The 21469-nt window shown below is 49.1% G+C and overlaps 1 protein-coding gene and 1 long non-coding RNA gene across 6 annotated transcripts; one reads left to right on the top strand and one right to left on the bottom strand.

Moving 5' to 3' along the window:
* The first annotated feature begins 331 nt into the window (after positions 1 to 331).
* Positions 332 to 8599, top strand: LOC119862922. Of its 2 annotated transcripts, none has more exons than XR_005295437.2 (3): positions 332 to 699; positions 4164 to 4422; positions 5257 to 8599. It is a non-coding gene; the product is annotated as an uncharacterized LOC119862922 (long non-coding RNA). The 2 variants fall into 2 exon arrangements; XR_006273736.1 differs by having other exon boundaries at positions 4164 to 4734.
* CCDC134 (coiled-coil domain containing 134) lies at positions 6449 to 19842 on the bottom strand. 4 transcript variants are annotated; one of them, XM_038420372.2, is made up of 7 exons: positions 19687 to 19842; positions 14803 to 14915; positions 12557 to 12678; positions 12021 to 12105; positions 10211 to 10392; positions 9885 to 9956; positions 6449 to 8832 (listed from the first exon to the last, which is right to left on the bottom strand). In XM_038420372.2, the coding sequence occupies exons 2-7, from the start codon at positions 14903 to 14905 to the stop codon at positions 8707 to 8709; spliced, it is 690 nt and encodes a 229-aa protein (XP_038276300.1). In that variant the 5' UTR covers positions 14906 to 14915; positions 19687 to 19842; the 3' UTR covers positions 6449 to 8706. The 4 variants fall into 4 exon arrangements, with proteins under 4 accessions (XP_038276300.1, XP_043346716.1, XP_043346710.1 ...); XM_043490781.1 differs by having other exon boundaries at positions 6449 to 8550; XM_043490775.1 differs by lacking the exon at positions 19687 to 19842 and adding an exon at positions 19378 to 19399.
* Positions 19843 to 21469: the final 1627 nt, after the last annotated feature.

Below are 21469 nucleotides of genomic sequence, written 5' to 3'. Positions count from 1 at the left end.
GGGAGGGGGAGGTGAGTAGCGGGTGTGGTGACGAGGGTGGGGGGGCAGCGGGTGTGGGGAGGGAGGGGGCAGCGGGCGTGGGGAGGGGGAGGTGGGTAGCGGGCATGGTGACGAGGGTGGGGGGCAGCGGGTGTGGTGAGGGGGGGGGCAGCGGGCGTGGAGAGGGGGAGGTGGGCAGCGGGTGTGGTGACGAGGGTGGGGGGCTGCTGGTGTGGTGACAGGGAGGGAGGGGGAACAGCGGGTGTGGTGAGGGCGAGGGACGGGGAAGGTGAAGGGGTAGGCGAGGGACGGGGGAATGGCAAGGCAGGCGAGAGGCATGGATGTATTATCAATCTGAAGCATTCAAAAATCTCAAGTCAAGCCCACAATATAATGCCAACAGGGTAATTTTGGCCCAGTAACATGCCCTCCTGGCAAGAGCTACCACAGTGCAGCACCAGTAAAGACACAGTAGCTTGGATATGGTTTTTCAGCATGGCTGCTCTTGCCCAGGCTAGGCTAATTTGGGTGCCAATCACCCAAGTTAATGCTGCAGTGAAAACTACCCGAAACGAAGAGTAATTCCAGTGCAGTCAAAGGTCATCTTGTTGTCCCTTTACTCTATTTTTATTATGAGTCTCATAATATTTGGTGTTTTACTTACTGCCCCAGATCCTGGAGGCAAGTGATTGTGAGATTTTCAGCTTTCATATAAAAAGGGTAAGTTTCTAGCCCTCCTGATAGCAGAGAAAGTATTGCAAATGTGACCTGAGTGCATAGATGCTGACTCCATGGGTACTCTGGGGCTGGAGAACCAATGGGGAAAAATAGTGGGTGCTCAGCACCCACCAGCGGCCCTGCCAATCAGCTCCTCCCCCGCCTCCCAAACAGCAGGGTGCAGGAGATGCTGGAGGGGAGGGGAGGGGATGGAGGGGGGCAGGAAAAGGTGAGGGAGGCAGGGGTGGGGCCTTGGAGTTAGGGGTGGAGTTGGGCGGGGCCTGGGGCAGAGCAAAGATCTAGCAACCACTGGGGGAAATGAGGAAGCTGGCACCTGTGCCTGAGTGCTCCTAAAGGCTCAGAAACCAGAAGTCAAATTTAATTATTATTTTTTTAATTCTCATGATTTTAAAGCCAATCTCTGTGATTTTTTGGGACCTGACTCATGATCTTTGAATGTCTGGGGCTGGCAATAGTACATTGGAGTTTCACTAGAGTAAAATAAGAACAACTTTAGGCCCTCTAGCTGGTTAAGGTTAAACCAGCTTCATGCAGCTGCCTGTGCCTCACCTGGTCATGGTGCATTCTACACGAGCCTCCCATAGATCCTGAAATACACATGTTCTCTATATAGTTAAAAACCTCTTTCCAGGCTCCTTACCTCACTGCAGCCTTTGTATTATAAATCACTCCATTCTCCTGGCTCTCCTCCCTAGCTCTCCCTTCTGTCACAGCTCCTCTTCTATCTAATTCAGTGCTCTCATGCTGGATCGTCTTCTTTGCTAAGACCCCTTTTTCTATGGAGTCTAACAACATTCAGTTTACTGCCTCTGATCTTTTCTAATCTGCCTTTTCCCTCGTGTTCCCAGGAACACACCCACCACTTAGGCTCTCGCTAAGTCCTGTCGCTTCTTCCTTTTAATTATCACCAGAATCCACCTTTTCCTTTCTGTTCCCACCATTAAAATCATGGTCAGTTCTTGCCCTTATTGTTGTAACCTTCTCCTCTTCAATGTGTCCAAAATACCACTAGTAATGTCATCTTTGTCTCCTTCTGCTCCATAGTGATGCCTTCTTATTCTTGTGGCTTCCTGCCTCAACACATCCAATTCAAGCTCATGTTAATATGCAAGGCCTTATGTAATTCCCCACCTACACCTCTGCTCTCACTTTCCCTTAGCAACTCCTCACCCACCATCTAAACTCTTCCCAGTCCTCTCAGTTTACTGTTCCTTTTTTCTATATTCTCTCCCTCTCCCCCGCAGCTCTATATCCTTCTTTCCTATTGTATCCCTGTCGTCATCCTCCTCCAAATCTCTTTGTCCAGCCGTCTCTCCTCCCTCTTCCTCATTAATAATCACCACATCCTCCCCATCCTGAATCATTGCCTGTGCGTTGTGTTGGTCATAGTTTGGGAGTCAGTTCTGTGGGTAGAAAACATTGATCTAGAAGTAAAGTGCTGCATAACCTTATAGTACTATATAAAAAAATAGTAATAATTAATAGTGAAATAGAGCAGGCATTTAATAGCAGCATTGCACAACAGTTCAGTACAAGAAGTGAAGACAATAGCATCCAATTGAAATTGTGGGGAGAGTTTTGATCAGCAGAATGCAACTTCCCAATTAAAGTTTAGCCAGACCATTGGGGCTACAACCCCTACTTTTATGGAATGTGCCATGGAGTCTGTTTCAAGTTCTGGTGATCATTAGAACTTAGAGCCTCTCTGTTTGTGTGCCATCTGAAAGACAACCGCAACACTGCTCTTCTAGCACTGTTCTGGGGCACTGGTTTATTATAGACTCTAAAGGATGACCACCATCAATTACAAATAATACTTCCTGCAACACCTTGGATTTTCCTGGGAAGTCTCCCATCCAACTATTTTCCAAATCAGACCCAACTCTGCTTAGTATAATACAAGATGTGAGGTGATCACACCACCAGGTGGCATAGCCACCCCATTCCCTGTATATGACGCAGCTGAAATGTAACCCTGCAAAACCAGCTGTTAGCACAAGACACGTGAATGGAGACATTTCCAAAATGAACTCCTACCCATGGATTCTCAGCACTGCAGATGGACCATGTTTGACCAGAGCAAGGAGACAGAAATCTTACCAGGCAAACCTCTTCCCTTGCAGAGTGGAGCAACCAATCTGTAACATGAGTAGCTATGCAAAAATGAGACTCTCTAAAACAAAGAGTCTGAATGTTTTTCGAAAGGTTATCGTATATTCAGTCATTTGCAACTGCTCCTTCTCATCTGTCTTCCCAACTCCTCTGCATCGTGTCCCAGGAGGCAAAAAGAACATAAGAACAGCCATACTAGGTCAAACCAAAGGTCCATCTAGCCTAGTATCCTGTCTTCCGGCAGTGGCCAATGTCAGGTGCCCCAGAGGGAATGAACAGGTAATCATCAAGTGATCCATTCTCTGTTGCCCATTTCCAGCTTCTGGCAAACAGAGGCTAGGGACACCATTCCTGCCCATCCTGGCTAATAACCATTGATGAACCTATGCTCCATGAATTTATCTAGTTATTTTTTGAACCGTGTTATAGTCTTGACCTTCACAACATCCTCTGGCAAGGAGTTCCACAGGTTGACTTTGCGTTGTGTGAAAAAATACTTCCTTTTGTTTGTTTTAAACCTGCTGCCTATTAATTTCATTTGGTGACCCCCTAGTTCTTGTGTTATAAGAAGGAGTAAATAACACTTCCTTACTTACTTTCTCCACACGAGTCATAATTTTATAGACCTCTATCATATCCCCCCTTAGTCTTTTCTTTTCCAAGCTGAAAAGTCCCAGTCTTATTAATCTCTCCTCATATGGCAGATGCTTCATACCACTAATAATTTTTGTTGCACTTTTCTGAACCTCTTCCAATTCCAATATATCTTTTCTGAGATGGGGTGAGCACATCTCACACAGTATTTAAGATGTGGCCATACCATGGATTTATATAGAGGCAATATGATATTTTCTGTCTTATTTTTTATCCCTTAATGATTCCCAACATTCTTTTTGCTTTTTTGACTGTCACTGCACATTGAGTGGATGTTTTCAGAGAACTATCCACAATGACTCCATGATCTTTCTTGAGTGGTGGTAACTAATTTAGATCCCATCATTTGATATGTATAGTGGGGATTATGTTTTCCAATGTGCATTACTTTGCATTTATCAACACTGAATTTCATTTGCCTTCTTGTTGCTGAGTCACCCAGTTCTGAGAGATCCTTTAGTAGCTCTTCGCCATCTGCCTGGGACTTAATTATCTTGGGTACTTTTGTATCATCTGCAAATTTTGTCACCTCACTGTTTACCCCTTTTTCCAGATCATTTATGAATATGGTGAATAGGACTGATCCCAGTACAGACCCTAGGGGGACACCACTATTTACTTTTCTACATTCTGAAAACTGACCGTTTATTCCTACCCTTTGTTTCCTATCTTTTAACCAGTTACCAACCCATGAGAGATTGGATTCCAATGAGGGAATTTGTGGAGTGCTGCTCGTGGCATCCTCTGAGCAAACGCATGTTGGTGGAAAGTCAGATACAGAGAACTGGAATGGGCTTGCACCTCCCCAGCGCTTCCAATCAACACACCACCAGAAGGAGAGGATCACAACTAACCAGCTGAGAATCAAGAATGGGGGGCTGTGCCATCACTGCTGACTGTTGGTCCTGCTCATTGCTTTCTAGCCTATATACCTTCTTGGTAAGCAAATACTCTGTCAGGCCTTCCTGCCCCCTTCCATCTCCAACTATGACAGTAGTAGAAGCAAGCAACAGAACTAGCTGGCCATATGCTTGGCTGTTGGAAGAGCTGTCATTCAGAGGACTGACAAACATGAAGCTGTCTGTTGTGTCAAATCGTGCATCTTTGCTGCAGTACAGATTTTGGAGGGGGCTGCAAGCAGTGGCCCACCTCACATGGGAGAGTCTTCCTCCATCCCCCTTGCACCCAGGCTCTGAAGTATCTGGCCACCTATATCCCGCTCAGATGCCAGGAGTGGCTTGAGAGGCAAAGGTAAATTAGCCCAAATTGAAATTTGACCAGGGATTTGTATCCCTGCTTTTGCAAGAGTGTCATCAGATCTTCAGGGACCCCACACACTTGGGTCTCCATTTCATTATCCAGTCAAAAGATGGTGCCTCCAGCAGCACAACCAAAGCACCATGCTGGGACATAAGGTCAGTACCAAGCATGGGAAGGAGAGCACCACTTCCAACAGTTGCTTTATTTGCCTTGGTCCCAACCATTGGGGACCTGGATTTCAGAGGTGCTGAGCTCCTATAGATTCCATTGAATCAATGCCAGTTGTGGGTATTCGACACCTCTGACAAATCAGGCTAGTAGTGATCAGGCATAGTCTTATTTCACCTGTGGGCTCGGAGGCAATCATAACCCAAGCTGCTACAGCAGCTGGGCACCATCATCAGATACCTTTATAGCCTATCCCCACCCTTGCTATTGTCTCTCATTCACTATGAGATGTCAACTTCTGCTTCCATTTTTCCGGCCTTCATTGTCCGCTTGTTTCATTTTCAGACAATCACCTCCTTGCTCTTGCCTGTACTGCCCCTCACACTTGGAGCCAGAGCCCCATAAACATCTCCAAGGTCACCTCACTGTCCACCTCCAGCTCCCTCTTGGAAACTCTTTTGCTGTGATGCCTACAAAAAACCTTGCCAACAGGCTGCTGGTGAGCTGAGAACACTTCCTGTCATGCTGATCAGTATTGTCTTGTTTCCTGGTATTCCCCTCCCTCTCTCTCTACCCATCGTCTCTTGTCTTATACTTAGACTGTAAGCTCTTTGGGATAGGGACCATCTTTTTTTCTTCTGTTTGTACAACGCCTAGCACAATGGGGTTCTAGTTCCCGACTCAAGCTCCTGGATGCTACTGCAGAACAAAATAATACCTGAACATTGGTTTCTGGAGCCCTATCCTTTCTTTGGGAGAGGGAGCAAAGGTATACATACAAGGGAGAACAAGGAGAGATGCAAGCAACAAATCTCTCCCCAACTGCATGAGAAACCAGCAAGGAGCAAGGGTAAGTGCAGGCCCTGTGGGTTGCATGTCTTCCCCACGAGAGCTCTGATGGTGCAGAACAGGAGATGGGATAGCCATAGGGGATAGACCACGTCTGATCTAGCATGGCAGCCAGGAGGGGCCAGATTTTAGAATGTATTTAGTGCTTAAAGATGCAGGCTATAGACACTAATGGGATTTTCAAAAGCACCTAAGCAGGTTAGGCCCCTGAATCCCACTGAAACCAATGGGAGTTAGGTGACTAGCTTGCTTGGGCATTTTGAAAATCCCACTAGGCCCCTAAATACCTTTGAAAATCTGGCCCTAGATGCCAAGGAAGGTTGGTGGAGTATGGGGAAAGAGTACCATTAAAAAGTTCAAAGTTATAGTACTGTGTATGTTAAATGAGACACCCCAGGGGTATTTGTGTCAGTCTGAAGATGGCAGTTGGTGGTTGTGGGACAGGATTTTTGGAATATAGACACACAGTATATTTTAGAGGAAGATTCATCTTTAAAGTGCTACAGTAACTAATTTAGCAGGTAACCAGATAGGATCAAGGGAACTCTTCCAATTGTATCTCAGCACCAATCCAGCCTCTAAAATGTAGGAGGTTCTCAACAGCCCCAATACCCATTCCCATCCCAGACACACCCCCAGGCATGCCTTGGTTCAAAATAGCTCCCACTGAAACACTAACGAGGAATGGTTTGATTTTAAAAATTCTGATTTATTCAAGAAAAAAAATGGCTTCCTCTTTCAATGCATGTCCAAGGAACAAAACACATGTAACTGGCTCTTCATTTAAAAATAAACATTTCTCATCTCTGGCCATGTAAAATAGCCTGAAGGCAGCAAGTCAGACTACAGCATCCCCTGATAGAGTCCCTTATTCCCCACAGAAGGATACTCTCCCAGCAAGAACGAGCTAGGGGTGTGTGATTTGATCAGCAACTGGAAATACATCAAAAACAAATCGTGAGAGAGTAAATTTCAGTTCTCGAATTCAAGACAGCAAGGGGCTGACAGCGCTAGCTGGAACCAGGCGAACGCTGCACAAGCTACTCATGCACAGCTCTGCCAACGGCCATCAATCCCGACCTGCAGCATCCCCCGCAGCTCCAGTCGTGAGCCCCTGTGCAGTGAGTACCACTTGATACAGAGCCTCCATAAAATTTGGCTTCTGTGCAAACGTCCACTGGGGATCTGGAGGAGATCTATCAAATTCATTTAACTGGCAACCAGCTCTGGATCTGGACTAGAGCGTTAGCTGCATTGAGCCCAAGGCTGGATCACTAACCTTCACCTTACTGATGACAGTTAAAATGAACATCAGTCAGAAACCAGCTTATTTCTAGTACACTTACAAGAAAATGCCTGTATGGAATAGCTGCACATGCAAAAGAGAAGGCTTGTTGCTCTGAGACAGTAAGGCAGCAGGTCAGTAATAGTGCACTCACACTAACTCTGATGGGACGTTTAAATCTACAGTCGGTTGCTTGGTCCAATGGAAAGAATCCATTTTTGACAGAACACATGATCATCACCTCTCTTTCTTCCCACTGTTTATGTAGTGGCAGGTCATCCTGCCACGGTGATCTAGTAGGTGGGTAGCTTTTCATTTCAACACAGCAAAATAAAGGTCATTAAAAAAACCCACAACCCAAAGCACTAAGTGAAGTTAGTGAGACAAAGTGCCCAACTGGCACCCATGGAGTCTGAGGTCCCCTCTTTAGCCCCAAAAGAAGTACAGTAAAGGTAGTCACAGTTTGGGCTTCACATCCCCCCAACAACGTACCTCTAATCCAGAGCAAGTGGGATTCTCTAGGGGGAAGGTGGGGAAGAGGTGTTCTGCCTCCATAGCTTATTCAATCCTTGGTCTTTTTGTTGAGGTTCCCACTGAGTGACAGTGGCCCTGGTGGTTGTCATGTGGGCACCTGTTTGCCAGGAACTGAGCCGAGACCAGAAACCACAAGTTCAGCTCATGCAAGCCACCACAAGGAGACACTTTTTTTTTTTTTTTTTTGGCAGTTCAAGCCAAGTCTTTACTCCAGATCCTTTGTTGGGAGGCCTTACGGTGATGTTAGACTCTCTGGAGCCTGCTCAGTCAGTCCTTGCATGCACAGCAGCCCCCCTCTCCTTCACCCAGTCCCCCCTCCCCCAAAAAACCCTTTCCTCCTGCAGCCCTGGGAAAGTGGGCTGCCTCCCACTACATAGGTGGGGGTTCACCCTTGTTGGCTCTCTCCAATCCAGATCAGCCAATGGTCTGTTTAGACATTTTTAAATTGTGTTTCTTTAATAAAACAGCCATCTAGAAAGGATAGATCTGATTTGTGGATGGAGGTTCCAACAATGCAGGATTTGGTATAAGTGGCAGGGGAGAGACTAGCTGGCTAACTGAACCATACAAAAGCGCCATCCCCTTTGGAGCAGCTGAGTTACACCACCTATCCCCCATTTCCAGGGGGAAGGGAGCATGTTTAATACATGATACGTTGTATTTCTCCAGTAACTGAAGATTCCCAAGGCCTGTGGGTATCTGGTCTAACCACACACCTACCATGCTTTCCCTCTGACAGGTATAACTATGCCCTGTATCCTGCATTGTGGTTCCAGGGGGGCGGGTACCACTCTAATCCCTCCCTGCCTCCAGGCAGTCTCGTTGTTAGTATCAGGAAAGCCATACAGTGCATGCACCCAATGGATGTTCTCTGCTGGACCCTCCATATGCCAATAGCTATGGAGAGCTTTCCCACGGGGGGGTTGTATCCAGGATCTGTGTCCAGTCCCTTCTCAGGATTCAATCCAGTCCTTGTCCGATACACCACAGAAAAAAGGAAAACAAAAACCATTAAACAAATTAAAGGTGACCCGCCTGGCCTTCTCCTGAGGCTGCTGAGGGAGTAGGACACTCTGCTTCCAGACGCAGCATCTCCCGCCAGCAGAGGTCTCAGCAACAAGGCAACACTATAACTCCGACTGCGAGCGCGAGATGCGGGGCCCCTTGCGGATCTCCTTCCGTTTCTCTTCTTTCTTTCTCCGTTTCTCCTCCTCTCGCAGGGCCTTCTGGAACGTGTCTGCACTGGGAAAAAACTGAAAGCACAAGGAGGAGCTCAGCTCCTCAGGCCGTACAGGTGGAGACAGGAAAAGCAATCCCAATGCCTCAGCAGTCTCGGGAAGCCTTACAGTATTAATTCATTAAGCCTTTTAATCCGTAAAGAGGGGAGAGTCTTCACTCCCTTCTGACAGTTGTAGCCTTACTGATGTCAGTGGAGAAAGCAGGTGATCCAAAACCCATGGATAGACTCTTGATGACTCCCGTGGGCTTTAGACCAGACGCTAAGCAAGAGGCAAATCAAGCCCAATTAATTCTGTGAGGCAGGTACGACTGCCCCCATCCTACCGATAGGGACATTCAGGAATAGAAAGATTAAGCGATATGCCCAAGGCACTTCCGTAAGGTCAGCGTCCCGACTCTCCTAGCCACACTGACAGTGGAAGGGGCCCCCCAACTCTGAGGCTATGGTGGAGCCAAATGTGGACCATCAGAGAGAAGGGAGAGAGTTGGGTTTGCGAGGGCAGCAGGGCCTGTAGGCAGTAGGGATGGCTCCTTGCCTTACTGCCACGTGATCATTCTCTGCCAAACGCTATGGAAAGCTTTCTGCGGGGGAACGGTGTTGAAAGACCAGGACTCAGCAGTCAATCTGGACACAGCACCAGGCTCCGGGAAGAGCTGTGTCCGACAGGACAGACAGGCCCAAACGCAGCCCTTTGAGGGCAAACGGCAGAGTGCATGGACCTGCTTTTCCCATACTGCTGTCCATCTCATGCATTCAGCAGTAAAAGGAATTCACTCTCTGGAGCTGGAGCATTGCGAGCCTGTAGGGAGGGGTCGCCGGCACTGCTCCATGGGCTGGGAGGGAGGGGAAGGGAAGGGCATGATCAGACTGTTCACCAAATGGTGCCACCATCATGGACAACACAAATGGCTTGGTGTGAACTTAGAATCCTCCCCCACCTCCATCCCAGGCGTCAACAGCCCCGAACGTTTGGCCTTTCCATTCCCAAACCAGCTGCCTTCAGCATGTGATAAAGGTGGAGGAGGAAACATGCACAAGGAATGACTCGTGGCTTTGCTGTCTTACCTCGGAATGGTCGGTTTTAAAGGGATTCCGGTAATCCGGAGACTTCTCACTAATTCCCAGCTCCTGAGCCATCTGTGGATCAAAAGAAAGTCAGTGCTAGAGAGCAGCATGTCTCACCCTACTGCTCCATGCCTTGCCATACCTCTCTTATTCCTCCCTCTCCTCCAACCCCATCTCTCCCCCTCTCGACTCACTTCTCTCCATTCCCTTCTCTCCCCATTTCTCCAGTCCAATAACCGCAGTCATCTCCCCCTCCATTTGGCCTGTCCCCTGCCTCCGGGGGCCGGACATGCCGGGAGTCAGGATGATTGAGTGCAGAGCCTTACCAATCCAAGCACTTGGGAGTGAGGTCCCTGATCGAACACGCCTGTCTGGTTGGAGAAGCTGATACCCCAGCGGACGAGGTTGTTCCAGTTGGAGTTGCGGTCAAAGTAATGGTGGACGATTTTGGGGAAGCGCAGAACCACGTCTCCAAAGAAAGCCGTGTTCTCCACCACATGGGAATAGGCTAGGGAGCAGAGTCACAGGGACAGTCAGCAGAGGGTCTTGCTTCACATGCACATGTCCACTTCCTACTGCATGTAAGCCAGCAGAGATCGCCTTCCAGCCAAGAAACTCTCGGTGTGGCCCCTACTTGCGTGGTCAGGCCAAGAGGAAAGCCCTCCTCTCAAGCTGCCAAAAAGATTCCATGGCAATCCCAGTTTAAGTGGTAACATGCAGGATGTGCCCTCAAACACAGCAAGCCTGGAGGCTTCTAATTGTCTACGTCTGCTCCAGTCAGCAGACGTCCCAACGAGTGAGCACCCTGGCTGGGTCTGGCTCAGCAGGGCGCTCATAAGCACGGCACAAGACTGTGCACTTTCCTACTGACAGAGACGAGGGATGGAAGAGCCCCAACAGGCAATATCTTCTCTGCTCTCCTCAGACCTGGCCAATGCAGGATTATTCCTTACGCTGCCAACTCCAGGGGCCTCATCTAGTCTAGTTTTAAATAATTCAAGTGACGTGGCCTCCAGCACTCGTTCCCCTTGGGAGAGTGCTCTCCTGTATAATAGACCTAGGTATTAGGAAGTGGGTTTTTATACTCAGCCCAACTTTTCCCTTGGTTAATTTCTTGATTTTAATTCAGAGTTATAAACCCCGTTGATTCACCTTCCCTCGTGCTTGCTATTTACAGCCTACAGGTACTTTAGAAGGTTTGCATAGTCCCCTCACCCTCTTTGCTATCATTTAGCCAAATTCGTAAAGACAATTTAGTCATCCCACAGGGCTGAATTCATCCCTCAGATACCAATCTGTGCATCTCTCTCTGGGTGGGAGTTGTCTGATGGTCTTTGTTTCCTGCATAAGTCAACCCTCCAGCCATCACAGATACTGGCCCATAGGCTGGGGACAGGGTAAAATACATCTCTCCCCAGCCTCCATCCTTGGAGTGATTTTCTCTTCTGAAACCATTACTGGCCAGCAACTGCTTAAAGAGAGGGTAATTGACAGAGGTTGTTGTGTTCCTCTACAATGTAAGGGCTCTCAATCCTCATGCTTCAGGTCATAAACTAATCATTGGCTGGGGTCAGGAAGAAATTTCTTCCTCCACGTTCTGCATAGCATTGCACAAAGAGATGCATTATGGGAGGTTTTACACCTCCCTCTGAAGCATTCAGCATTGAAGACAGGATACCAGACGAGGTGGTCCAATCAATTGTTTTGGTCTCCAATGTCCTCCCTTTTCAGCTCACTGGACAGAACCCCAAGTGCTTACTTTTCATCAGCCATGCAGAAGAAACACCCAGATTCTGTTCTGCTTCACAGATTACTGGCAGAGTTCCCTGGCTCCACTCCCATCCTAGGATCTTCTAGATGCTGGCAACAATGATGCAGGAAGCAGGACAAAGAGCCAAGTGGATGAGAAAGGGTTCCGAGCGCGGACTGACCAGGGAGGCGGTAATGGTTTCATAGACTTTTAAGGCCAGCAGGGACCATTAGATCATCTAGTCAGACCTCCTGAACAACACAGGCCATCGAATTTCCCTCATTATCCCTGCACTGAGCCCATTTGAAATGGCAAATGAGAGGGAGAGAGAAGTATGAAAGAGAATTGGAAGCGGAAACTGGGACTAAAAAGAGAGGAAGTCCTACCATCCTTTAGCTTCTCATCCTGAGGGAAGGGCCCATCTGGAGGAACATCTGCAGCTATAAGGACCGCCCGGGAGTCCTCCAGCACCTGAACATTCAGAAAATGAACTCAGTGAATCCATCTGCCTCCCAGATCTCATCTTTCTCCTGCCTGCCACAGGCATCCTGCCAGCTCCAGCCTCGTCTCACATCCCCTCCTCCTTTTTGCTGCTGCAGCAGCTCGGTGGTGCAGTCTGCCCCGACTCTCCCACCCTGTTTTAAAACATAGCCCTGCCCTCTTGTACCCATAGTGACCTTGGGTCTAGTCCCTAATTCCACTGCTCACTCTTATCAACCCCCTTCTTCTCCCCTCTCCCCATTGTCACGTTCCCATTCTGGTGCTCTGGGCTGGGACATGCCTTCAGGAACACGGGATAAAGGTAAGATGTACTGTGAGCCTTCCCTGCTCAGCCATTGGTGGAAGGGCTCCCAAAGAGCATCCAGCAGCACTCAAAGCCCCGGAGGAGGGATGGGGGTGGCAGTTAGTGGGTGACGCTCACTTTGAAGAGTCCCTTGAGCATGATGTCGATGATTTTATATTGTTGGTTCACGTCGTTGAGCTCAATCAGGTTCTTCAGCGCATTCATCTGGTCTTTGCGCTTCACCTCAAACAGCTTCTTATCTGCAGCTCTGTCAAGGATCATGCCCACTGCCCAGACTTCACTGCTGGACCAGGTCCTGCCTCCTGATGTCCAACATTGGGGCCTCTGAGGTTATGTCTACATTGCATCTGGCTGGGATCGAGCCTCCCAGCCCGGGTGCACACACTTGTGTTGGCAGGGCTCGCATTATTGTGCTCAAAATAGCTGTGCAGAACCTCCCCGCCCCCCTAGGCTCAAAAGCCTGAGTTGCAACATTACTGTAGCATCTACACAGCTATTTTTAGTGCACTAGCATGTGTCCTGCCAGCACACGTTTGTAGACCTGGGATGGGAGGTTGACTCCCAAAGGCAGTGTAGATATACCCTTAAAAACCCCCCACCCTGAAGTCTCCCACAGATAGGCCACCTCCCTCTTTCCCAGAACTGGGCTCGGCCCCATGATCTCATTTTACGGGCTTGTAACAGGTTTTCCCTCCCACAACTCCGAACTCAACCATTTCCAGCTGAGATGCACTGATCCATGCAGCGCTCCAGAAAAGAGACCACCCAGGCCAGTACAACCAATCATTTATGGGGCCTCCATGGTGTCTGAGGGCAGGGTGTAAGCGACTGAGCCTATTCGCTCCAGCAGTTCAGAGATGGGAAACAGGAGCAGGCTTTTAACAACCCTGCAACACAGACATCTGCCAACAGCCCCCTTGGGGCATTTAATAAATACTAAGCACTGATATCAAGCTTAACATTTACAACCCACTGACATTACTGTCAGTCTAGGAACAGCCACTCTGAACTCATGTCAATTCCCAACCTCTCCTGTAATACATCGGGGGGCTTTGAGCATCCTGCAATGCCAATCTGATTAACCCTTCACCAAGGGAGGCTGGCACAGATAGGAAGGATTCATGTCAGCTGCTGATGCCCAGTAAGAATGATAAACACAGAAGAGACATAGACCAGGCCGAGTGAAACCATGTACAAAGCAGCCCCTCGCCAACAGCAACAGCGTCAGGTAATCATGGTGAAATAGCCCCATGCATTCTTAATGTAACTTGGTTAAAGTTTTAAGCTAAAAGTCACTTCAACTAAACAACTATTTTTACTGGTTCCTTGAGGGTTCACTTAAAGGACAGCACTCCAGATTGTCACACTCCAGTGTGATTCCCCCAAGTTACGAAGAGAGAAGTAAGGTCCAGGTCCTCAGCTGGTGTACGCTGGCATAGCTCCAGGGAAGTCAATGGAGCAGCACCAAGCTACACCAATGCATGATCTAGCTGAAAAGTTCAGTCATTTTCCCAGCTGAAGAAGCCATCGATCGTGACTGCGTGGTGCATGCTGATTGGTAAGAGAATTGCCTGGCTGATCTCTACGACTTGGAAGGAATAGGACCTTTTGGCTTCAATCCCAGACATTTGGGAGATTTTGGATTATTTTTGGAGAATGCATATGGACTAAGACAGGACAAACCCTGACAATTCCTGCAAGAATCTCACTGAGAGTATTTGGAAGCAGGGGGAGAAAGTGTATTACGGGTCACTCTTCTTTTCTTCCTGGGAGCACAGGACAGGTCACCACACTGTGGCTCAAACCCTTGTCTAGAATACAATCTGTACCTACTCCACGCCAAGCTGAGAATCTGCCTCTATGCTAACCAATGATAAAAGAATGAAGCGAAATGGGCCTTATATAAGCAAGCTACAGAGCCTAGATAAATCCTCCCTACAGAAGAGCAAAGATGGGGCAGCTCAGCAGTTCTGATGCTATCACCTAATCAGAGAAGTCGGAGTCAGAAATGAGCCAGAAGGTCATGTAGTTCATCACCTATTGCCTAGCTAACACAGGATTGGTCTTTGCAATTCCTTTTCTCAGCCCAGCTCTACCTGACTCAGTTAATGGGATTCCCACCATTGCCCCGGAGACTGTTCCCCAGTGTGTTAGATCTGTGAGGAAAGAGTTCCCAATATTCAGTCTGTATTTTCCTTAGTTCACTTTTACATCATTATCTGTAATTATAACCCTGAGGGCCCCTCAATAACTCCTCTCCCTCTTCAGTGTTTAATCCTTCTAATACCTGTCAACTGCTCTTGCAGTTCTCCCCCAGCCCGCCCTCACTCACAGCCCAAGTGCAGGCCTGGAGAGAAGGATACAGATTTCCAACCCAGAGTCTATGCTCTGTTTCTCTGGGTCTGAAGAGCTGCCCCTGGACAACATCAGCATGAAGAGAAAGGTGCAGACCCGGAACAGATCCATGTCTGAAGTCCTGGATCAGAACAAAACAACAACAAAAACTTCATGAGCTGTATAAGATGTACAAAATGTCCCACACATCCCAACGCCACATGCCACACAACCCTTTGACATCCGGGGCCAAATAGCATCCCCAGGACAGATGACAGGGGTTCTTGTTGAAGAGGCTCCTTTCTGAACAGTCTTCTATCCATTTCCCTGTCGTCTCCCCACTGCACAACAGGTGCATTAATAGGGGGAGGCAGGGCTGCCACTTCCTCTTATATTTCATCCAATAGTCACTGGCAGAAGCAGGATGGTGGCCAAGATCCATCAGGAGCCTAAGACTGCCCAGCACAAGAGACAGGGATATCAGACTAGATGGGACCGGGCTCTGACCCCGTTCAGCAAATCCGCTTATTCCCACTGAAGTCTGAACTCAGTTTAACCTACTCTTCAAACTTGCCTTTAGCAACCATATACTATGCTATTGCCTAAAATCACTCTCTTAAAAACTTGTTCCGAACTTCCAGCCCAAACAGTTCTATATTTCACTGCAGGCTCACTCCCGTTCCTGCCTTGGCATTAGCTCCTTGGGGGTATTATCTATGCAGTCCTGTTAGGATCCTCCCCACTTAATCGCCTGAGCAGGGTTCGGGGGTAGGGAGGCACAATCAACAATTATAATTCAAAGCAGGGGGGACTCAGCTCAAAGAGTTTGAAAACTGATCAGGATCCAGGGAGGGGGTAGCTCAGAGCTGTGTGCAGGCAGGGGGTAGCTCAGAGAGCAGGTAGCTCGGAGCTGTGTGCAGGCAGGGGGTAGCTCGGAGCTGTGTGCAGCGAGGCATGTAGCTGAGGATGCAGGGAGAGGAGTAGCTGGAGCTGTGTGCTGGGGCGGGCACACCTTGTTGCAGTTGCTGCTCCCCAAGGGCTCTGCTGGCCCTGGAGCTGGGATCCCCACCCAGGTGGGTCTTATCAGCAGCCCGAGAAGTCAAAGGGGGCTGGGAGCTGAGGAGCAGCCACAACTCAGGTGACCAGCAGCAGCAGAAGATGGGGAATGCCGCAGCTTCCCGCTCCGTGGCACCAGCCAAAGCAGCAGCTGCCCCGCACTACCCAAATCAAGCCTGCAACCTGGCCAGGGGACAGGGTGTAGAGGGACTGCAGGAGAGATGTGTATATGTGTGTAGGGGGGAGGGGAGGAGATGTCCTCGGGACTGCCGCACTCTGGATAAGTTTGGAGGACACACCCAGCCCTTGCAACTCTGCCCAGGGTCTTCAGGCTTCAGCCCTACAGGGAGTGCCATAGCTCCCGGCTTCAGCCCCGTGGTGGGCAGCGGGACTTGTGGCTTTAGCCCTTCGGGGGGCGCCGGGGCTCGGTTTAAGACCTGCAGCTCTTGGCTTCAGCCCTGTGAGGGATGCTGGGGCTCATGGCTCCGGGCTTCCTCTCCACTGCTCCCGGGTTTAGCCCCACAGGGGGCGCCAGGACTCCAGGCTTCAGTCGTGGCCCCTGCAGCCCCCCTGAAAACAACTCACAGATGAGCAGGGGGCCATAGACCCCTGGTTGAGAACCATTGCACTAGTGTATGTGATAAGTAAAGACAGGCACTGTAGGAGCTGCATAACAGAACTTGTTCTGCCTGGGGGATCCAGTCCCTGAACAAGAAAAGAGAACGTTATCAGGTAGAAGTGGTCCTGCCTGGAGTGCTAGATTTACAGTAATCCCTCAGGTGGGGAATGAGAGAGACGTCAAGGAGGGTCAGAGAGGTCCACATGTAAGTCAGCATGTGTCTTCTCTCCAGGCACAGATTTCTTGGCACATATCAGGATAGCTAAGGCATACAAAGAAAAACCGTCCCTGGTTATTCAGGGATTGAGAGCACTCTCAAGAATCTATTCTGCTTATCCAAGGGAAAAGAACATGGGTAGTAACATTACTTATGGAGAGCAGCAGAGCCACCCACACACCCCCCACTCCGGGCCGCTCCCTCCAGGGAGGAAGGCTGACCGTTGACAGGACTAAACTTTTTATTGCAATGTAACAAACACTGCAAGTCAATTCTTTCCAAATAGGTAATTTATCTAACTGAGATGGGGGATATGCACTGGTAGCTGCAAATCCCAGAACATGAATCATTAGGTAAACCTCTCTCCCTTAGGAGTCGGAGTCCCACCACACCAGACTACCAGGTTTAGAGACGCTGAGCGCTGCATGAGGGAGCGTTACAGAGCAGACAAACTGAAGGCTGCAATCAAATGCAGGCTTTTTGCTATATTTCTGAGACCTCTATGGCCAAGGGCAGCACTTGATTTTATGATTATTAGTAATGCAGGTATGAAATATTTAAATACAATTACCTCAGTGGTCCCTTAAAAATGCAGATTAGATAGATTAAATATTCTGGAGCAGATCATGACATGGTGTTAATTGGCATCACTCCTGTTGAAGTCACTGGAGCCACCATGATTTACGCCAGCTACGGATCCGGCCCCAGCATATTTCATTTTAGTGGCTTGTGTTCACTTAAGGGAAATCAGCAGCACCTTAAAAGGCTCACGTGTGGTATGGTTGAACCATAGAGCTTCCCTTTAAGCACTGCGGGATCCAGTCTTTAACACATTGGGTGGTAATGGTGTGGAAATTGGATTAGCTCTCATTTCCCCAGCAGCTTTCTGAAAAACCCAACCATCAGATTGTCATCCACACATCAATTACAGAATAGTAAGCACTACACAAATAGGACATAATTCTGTCACAATGCACGCTGTGAAAAATCATAGAATATCAGGGTTGGAAGAGACCTCAGGAGGTCATTTAGTCCTACCCCCTCCTCAAAGCAGGACCAATCCCCAATGTTTGCCCCAGATCCCTAAATGTCCCCCTCAACGATTGAACTCACAACCCTAGGTTTAGCAGGCCAATGCTCAAATCACTGAGCTATCCTTCCCTTCCTCCCTCCCATCTTGAAAGGTATCTCTGTCCTTTTTAAGGACTGCTTTTTATTGACTAGAATGAGAGCATAAGAGTAGAGGGGGAGGAGGGGAATGAGACCATGATGTGATATAGGAGAATCCCTTTAGGGGGGAATTCCCTTTAGGGAATGCGCATACTCCCTGTAATTGTTGTCCAGCACATAGATGATATGAGGATAGGTGCCGTGTGTGGGTGTGAAGGAGAGATTCAAGTACAGAAAATTTCAGTGTTTGACAGCAACAGAGCCTTTTATAAAAGTGACATGCTTCCAACACTGGAAAAAGGGGAAAGAAAATTACCTCTCCTAAGCATGTCAGAGGGATTATCTATTGGGATACACTGAAGAGTAACTGCAGGAAAGATCAAAGTGATTTACAGACATGAATTAAAGCATCACAAACCTCCCATGTGAATTCCACCTTTCTATGGAGCATTCAGCAGAGATCATCTGTTGGGAGTCTATCAGGCGTATCCTATACCAGAGGCCACAGGTGCCATGGATGGGGGGAAGGAGATCTGGTGGCCTTTGGTCCCTCATATCTTTTTCTTTCACTACTCTACTCCTGAGAGATGCTGAGAAGCAGATCTTCAGAGGTGGGTGTATGAGGTCAGAAACAAGCTTCCTCCTTTGTGGTATAATAATGCAAAGTCAGAGGCATTATGGGGAGTTTAAGCCTTCCTCTGAAACATCTAGATTTGGCCGCTATCAGAGACACAGGATAATAGATCAGCAAGGTCATTGGGCTGATCCAATATCACAATCTTTTCCATAGTTAGAAATAGGACACCATTTTTTGCACACAACATATCAGACTAATATCTAGTCAGAAAATCACCCTTTTAGGCAGAAACAAAACCGTACCAGGTACGGGCCAGACTGCTCAATTAAGTATTGTGAGCAAGGAACTGAAGAACAATGGGGATCTATGGAGTGCTTAATTTGTGCCAGGGCTGAGCTCCAGTACCTCTAGGCTTGGCAATTCATAGACCTGACACCTCTGGGTTTGCCCTGTCAGTTATGAAAGTAAAAACATTTCTTGAGTCTTGGCACCTAATTGCTTGAGTTGGAAACCTCTTTCATTACAAAAGTAAGCACTAGATCTATGCCTAGCTCTGCCTATGACTCATGGCCTCCATGACCATGGGGGGGAGGCAAGGGGGCACTTAACTTACCTGTGCTGCAGTTTACCCATCTGTAAAATGGATATAACAACATAGCTGCCACACCGGGTGTTGTGAGGCTGGTTTATGAAGCACTCTGAGATACTTCAATGAAAGATGCTCTAAGCGACATGGAGAAGACCATCTAGCCCAGTTATTTGCTTGCATTTTAATAGCTTGATCTCAAAATTGTTCCCTGCACACCACACTTCGTCTTGCGCTACCTAGTTTAGTGGGGGGGGGGGTGTGTTACTGTCTTGTGGCCAGCCTGAGTTAGGTACCACCACTCGCCAGCAATGCACCCCCTCTTCTCCTTTAACCCCCTCTGTGTCTAGCCATGAAGCACCAGCCAGGGATGACCCATCACGGGAACTTGCGGTGGGTGCCCCCTGGCAGGAGCAGGTGGGCTCGTTAAGCAGGAGATTTCTGTCGGCTGGCGCAGGGCCCAGGAGAGCGGGCTAGGGCAGAAAGCCACGTTCCCGTCTCCCCCTGCCCACGAGAGAGCAACGAGCCTCCCCGGGGCTGGCGCCGCTGCACCCTGCAGGCCCGGCGGCGGTGCCGAGCCGGCCTCTCGCCCCGCCCCGCCCCGCCCGGTGCTGAGCAGCCCGCGCCCGGCACGTGCGGGCAGCGCTCAGCCCGCGCTCCCCCGGGACCGGCTCCGCCGCGATCGCACCTGCCGCCGCCGGGGAGGCTGCAGCCTGCGGGGCCGCCGCTCACTGGCACCGGGCTGTCATGCCGCCGCCGCCGCCGCCGCGCTTCTTCTGCCCCGGAGCGGGCTGTGCGAAGGACGGTCCGGCATGCACCGCTCGGCGATGTCACTTCCTGAGCCGGGTCGCTGCAGGGCCCGCGGGCTCAGCCGGGGCGGGAGCGCAGGGCGGGGCATTTGGAGCATAGGACACCAGGCTTGGAAGGGCCCTCAGGAGGTCCCCTAGCCCAACCCCCCTCGAAGCAGGGCCAATCCCCAATTTTTGGCCCAGATCCCTAAATGGTCCCTTCCAGGACTCAGAGTAGCAGCCGTGGGAGTCTGTATCCGCAAAAGGAACAGGAGGACTTGGGGCACCTGAGAGACTAACACATTTATTGGAGCAGAAGCTTTCGTGAGCTACAGCTCGCTTCATCGGATGCATTTGGTGGAAAATACAGAGGGGAGATTGATATTCCAGGACTGAACTCACAACCCAGGGTTTAGCAGGCCAACGCTCAAACCACTGAGCTATCCCCAGCGCTGACTCCCCCCTGCCCCCACTTTCACTGCAACAGCCCTTCCGAGCAGACCATGAGCCCAGACTCCTGGACTTCAGCCGGGGGACCACACAGGCCCCTGACTCCCGTCAACGGCTTGGTGTCGCGCACACACAGAGACAGACCAGATGTCCCGGTGTGAAAAGGATCATCCGGATTAGCGGGGCTTTGTCTTATATAGGATCAGTGCTTTATTTGTAACGAAAGAGATGCTGGGCCTCAAGCAAGTTTTTTACTTTCATACCTGACTGGGCAAACCCAGAGGTGCTTGGGCCTTGAACTGCAAAGCCTAGAGGTGCCAGGGCTGCCCCAGCAAAAATTAAGCACTGCATAGGCCTCGATTACCCTCCCCTCCTGATTTTTCATACTTGTTGTCTGGTCACCCTAGCACACACATACATGGTAACCTCAGTAACACAAATGTGCGATCGGATGCCAGTGCAGCAAGGGCTGCATTTCTGGGGCAGAGGAGTATTTGCTGTATATTCAATCTGTAAAATCTTTTGGATCCTTCAAGCTGAAAGACCATGGAAATGTAAAGTGATGACTATGAGGATTTTTTAAAAACAAAATGTCTTTGAACCATACAGAACATGGAGTGGAAATAGATCAAAAATAAATGATGAAAATGAAAAGGAAGCCTTCAAAATAAAATGTGTAGAGTTAAAGTGTTAAATACACACAGGCAAAAGCCTAGCTCAGGCCGGTGCTTGCATATGTGCCTTTGCTCATTCCAGTGTTCCCACTGAGGTCAATAAGGCTGCTCATATGGATAAAGTTGGGTCACCTCACCTGCATAAATGTTTGCAGAATTAAGTCCTTAAAGTGTGAATGCCTGCAGCCATAGCACCAAGTGCAAAGCAGGGCCAGTACTTAGATGGGAGACCTCAAAAAAACACCATCCACCATGGGGCAACTGTCTATGTATTTCCCACTGTTGCATTGGTCCTACTGTTAGCAACGTTGGGTGTCCCACTGTGGATAGGCAGCTATAGGCACTTGTAACACCATGTTATTTAGATCTGTTCTCCCTCACCAACGGGCTGCTCAGCACCTTCTTCCTCACACAACCATTTGTTTCTACCCTCCCCGTTCCACGCTTCAGACGCTCCTCAAAGTCACACCCTCACAAACTCACCCAAGGCCCCTTTGGCTTTATAAGCCCCTCTTGAGGGCCGTAGCTTCCCAGGCCCGAACAACCTTCCCTTCAACAT

This window comes from Dermochelys coriacea, chromosome 1 (assembly GCF_009764565.3).
Source record: "Dermochelys coriacea isolate rDerCor1 chromosome 1, rDerCor1.pri.v4, whole genome shotgun sequence".
Classification (NCBI taxonomy): domain Eukaryota; kingdom Metazoa; phylum Chordata; order Testudines; family Dermochelyidae; genus Dermochelys; species Dermochelys coriacea.
Note: the sequence above shows the minus strand (reverse complement) of the source record. Positions and strands in the feature narration are given on the sequence as shown.

Coding starts and splice junctions, on each gene's coding strand:
- CCDC134 (XM_038420372.2), bottom strand. CDS start 14,905: ATGGATCTGTTCCGGGTCTGCACCTTTCTCTTCATGCTGATGTTGTCC. Junction 12,679..14,802: donor AGACTCTGGGTTGGAAATCT/GTATCCTTCTCT, acceptor ACAGAGCTGCAG/ATAAGAAGCTGTTTGAGGTG. Junction 8,833..9,884: donor TTAAAACCGACCATTCCGAG/GTAAGACAGCAA, acceptor TTGTGCTTTCAG/TTTTTTCCCAGTGCAGACAC.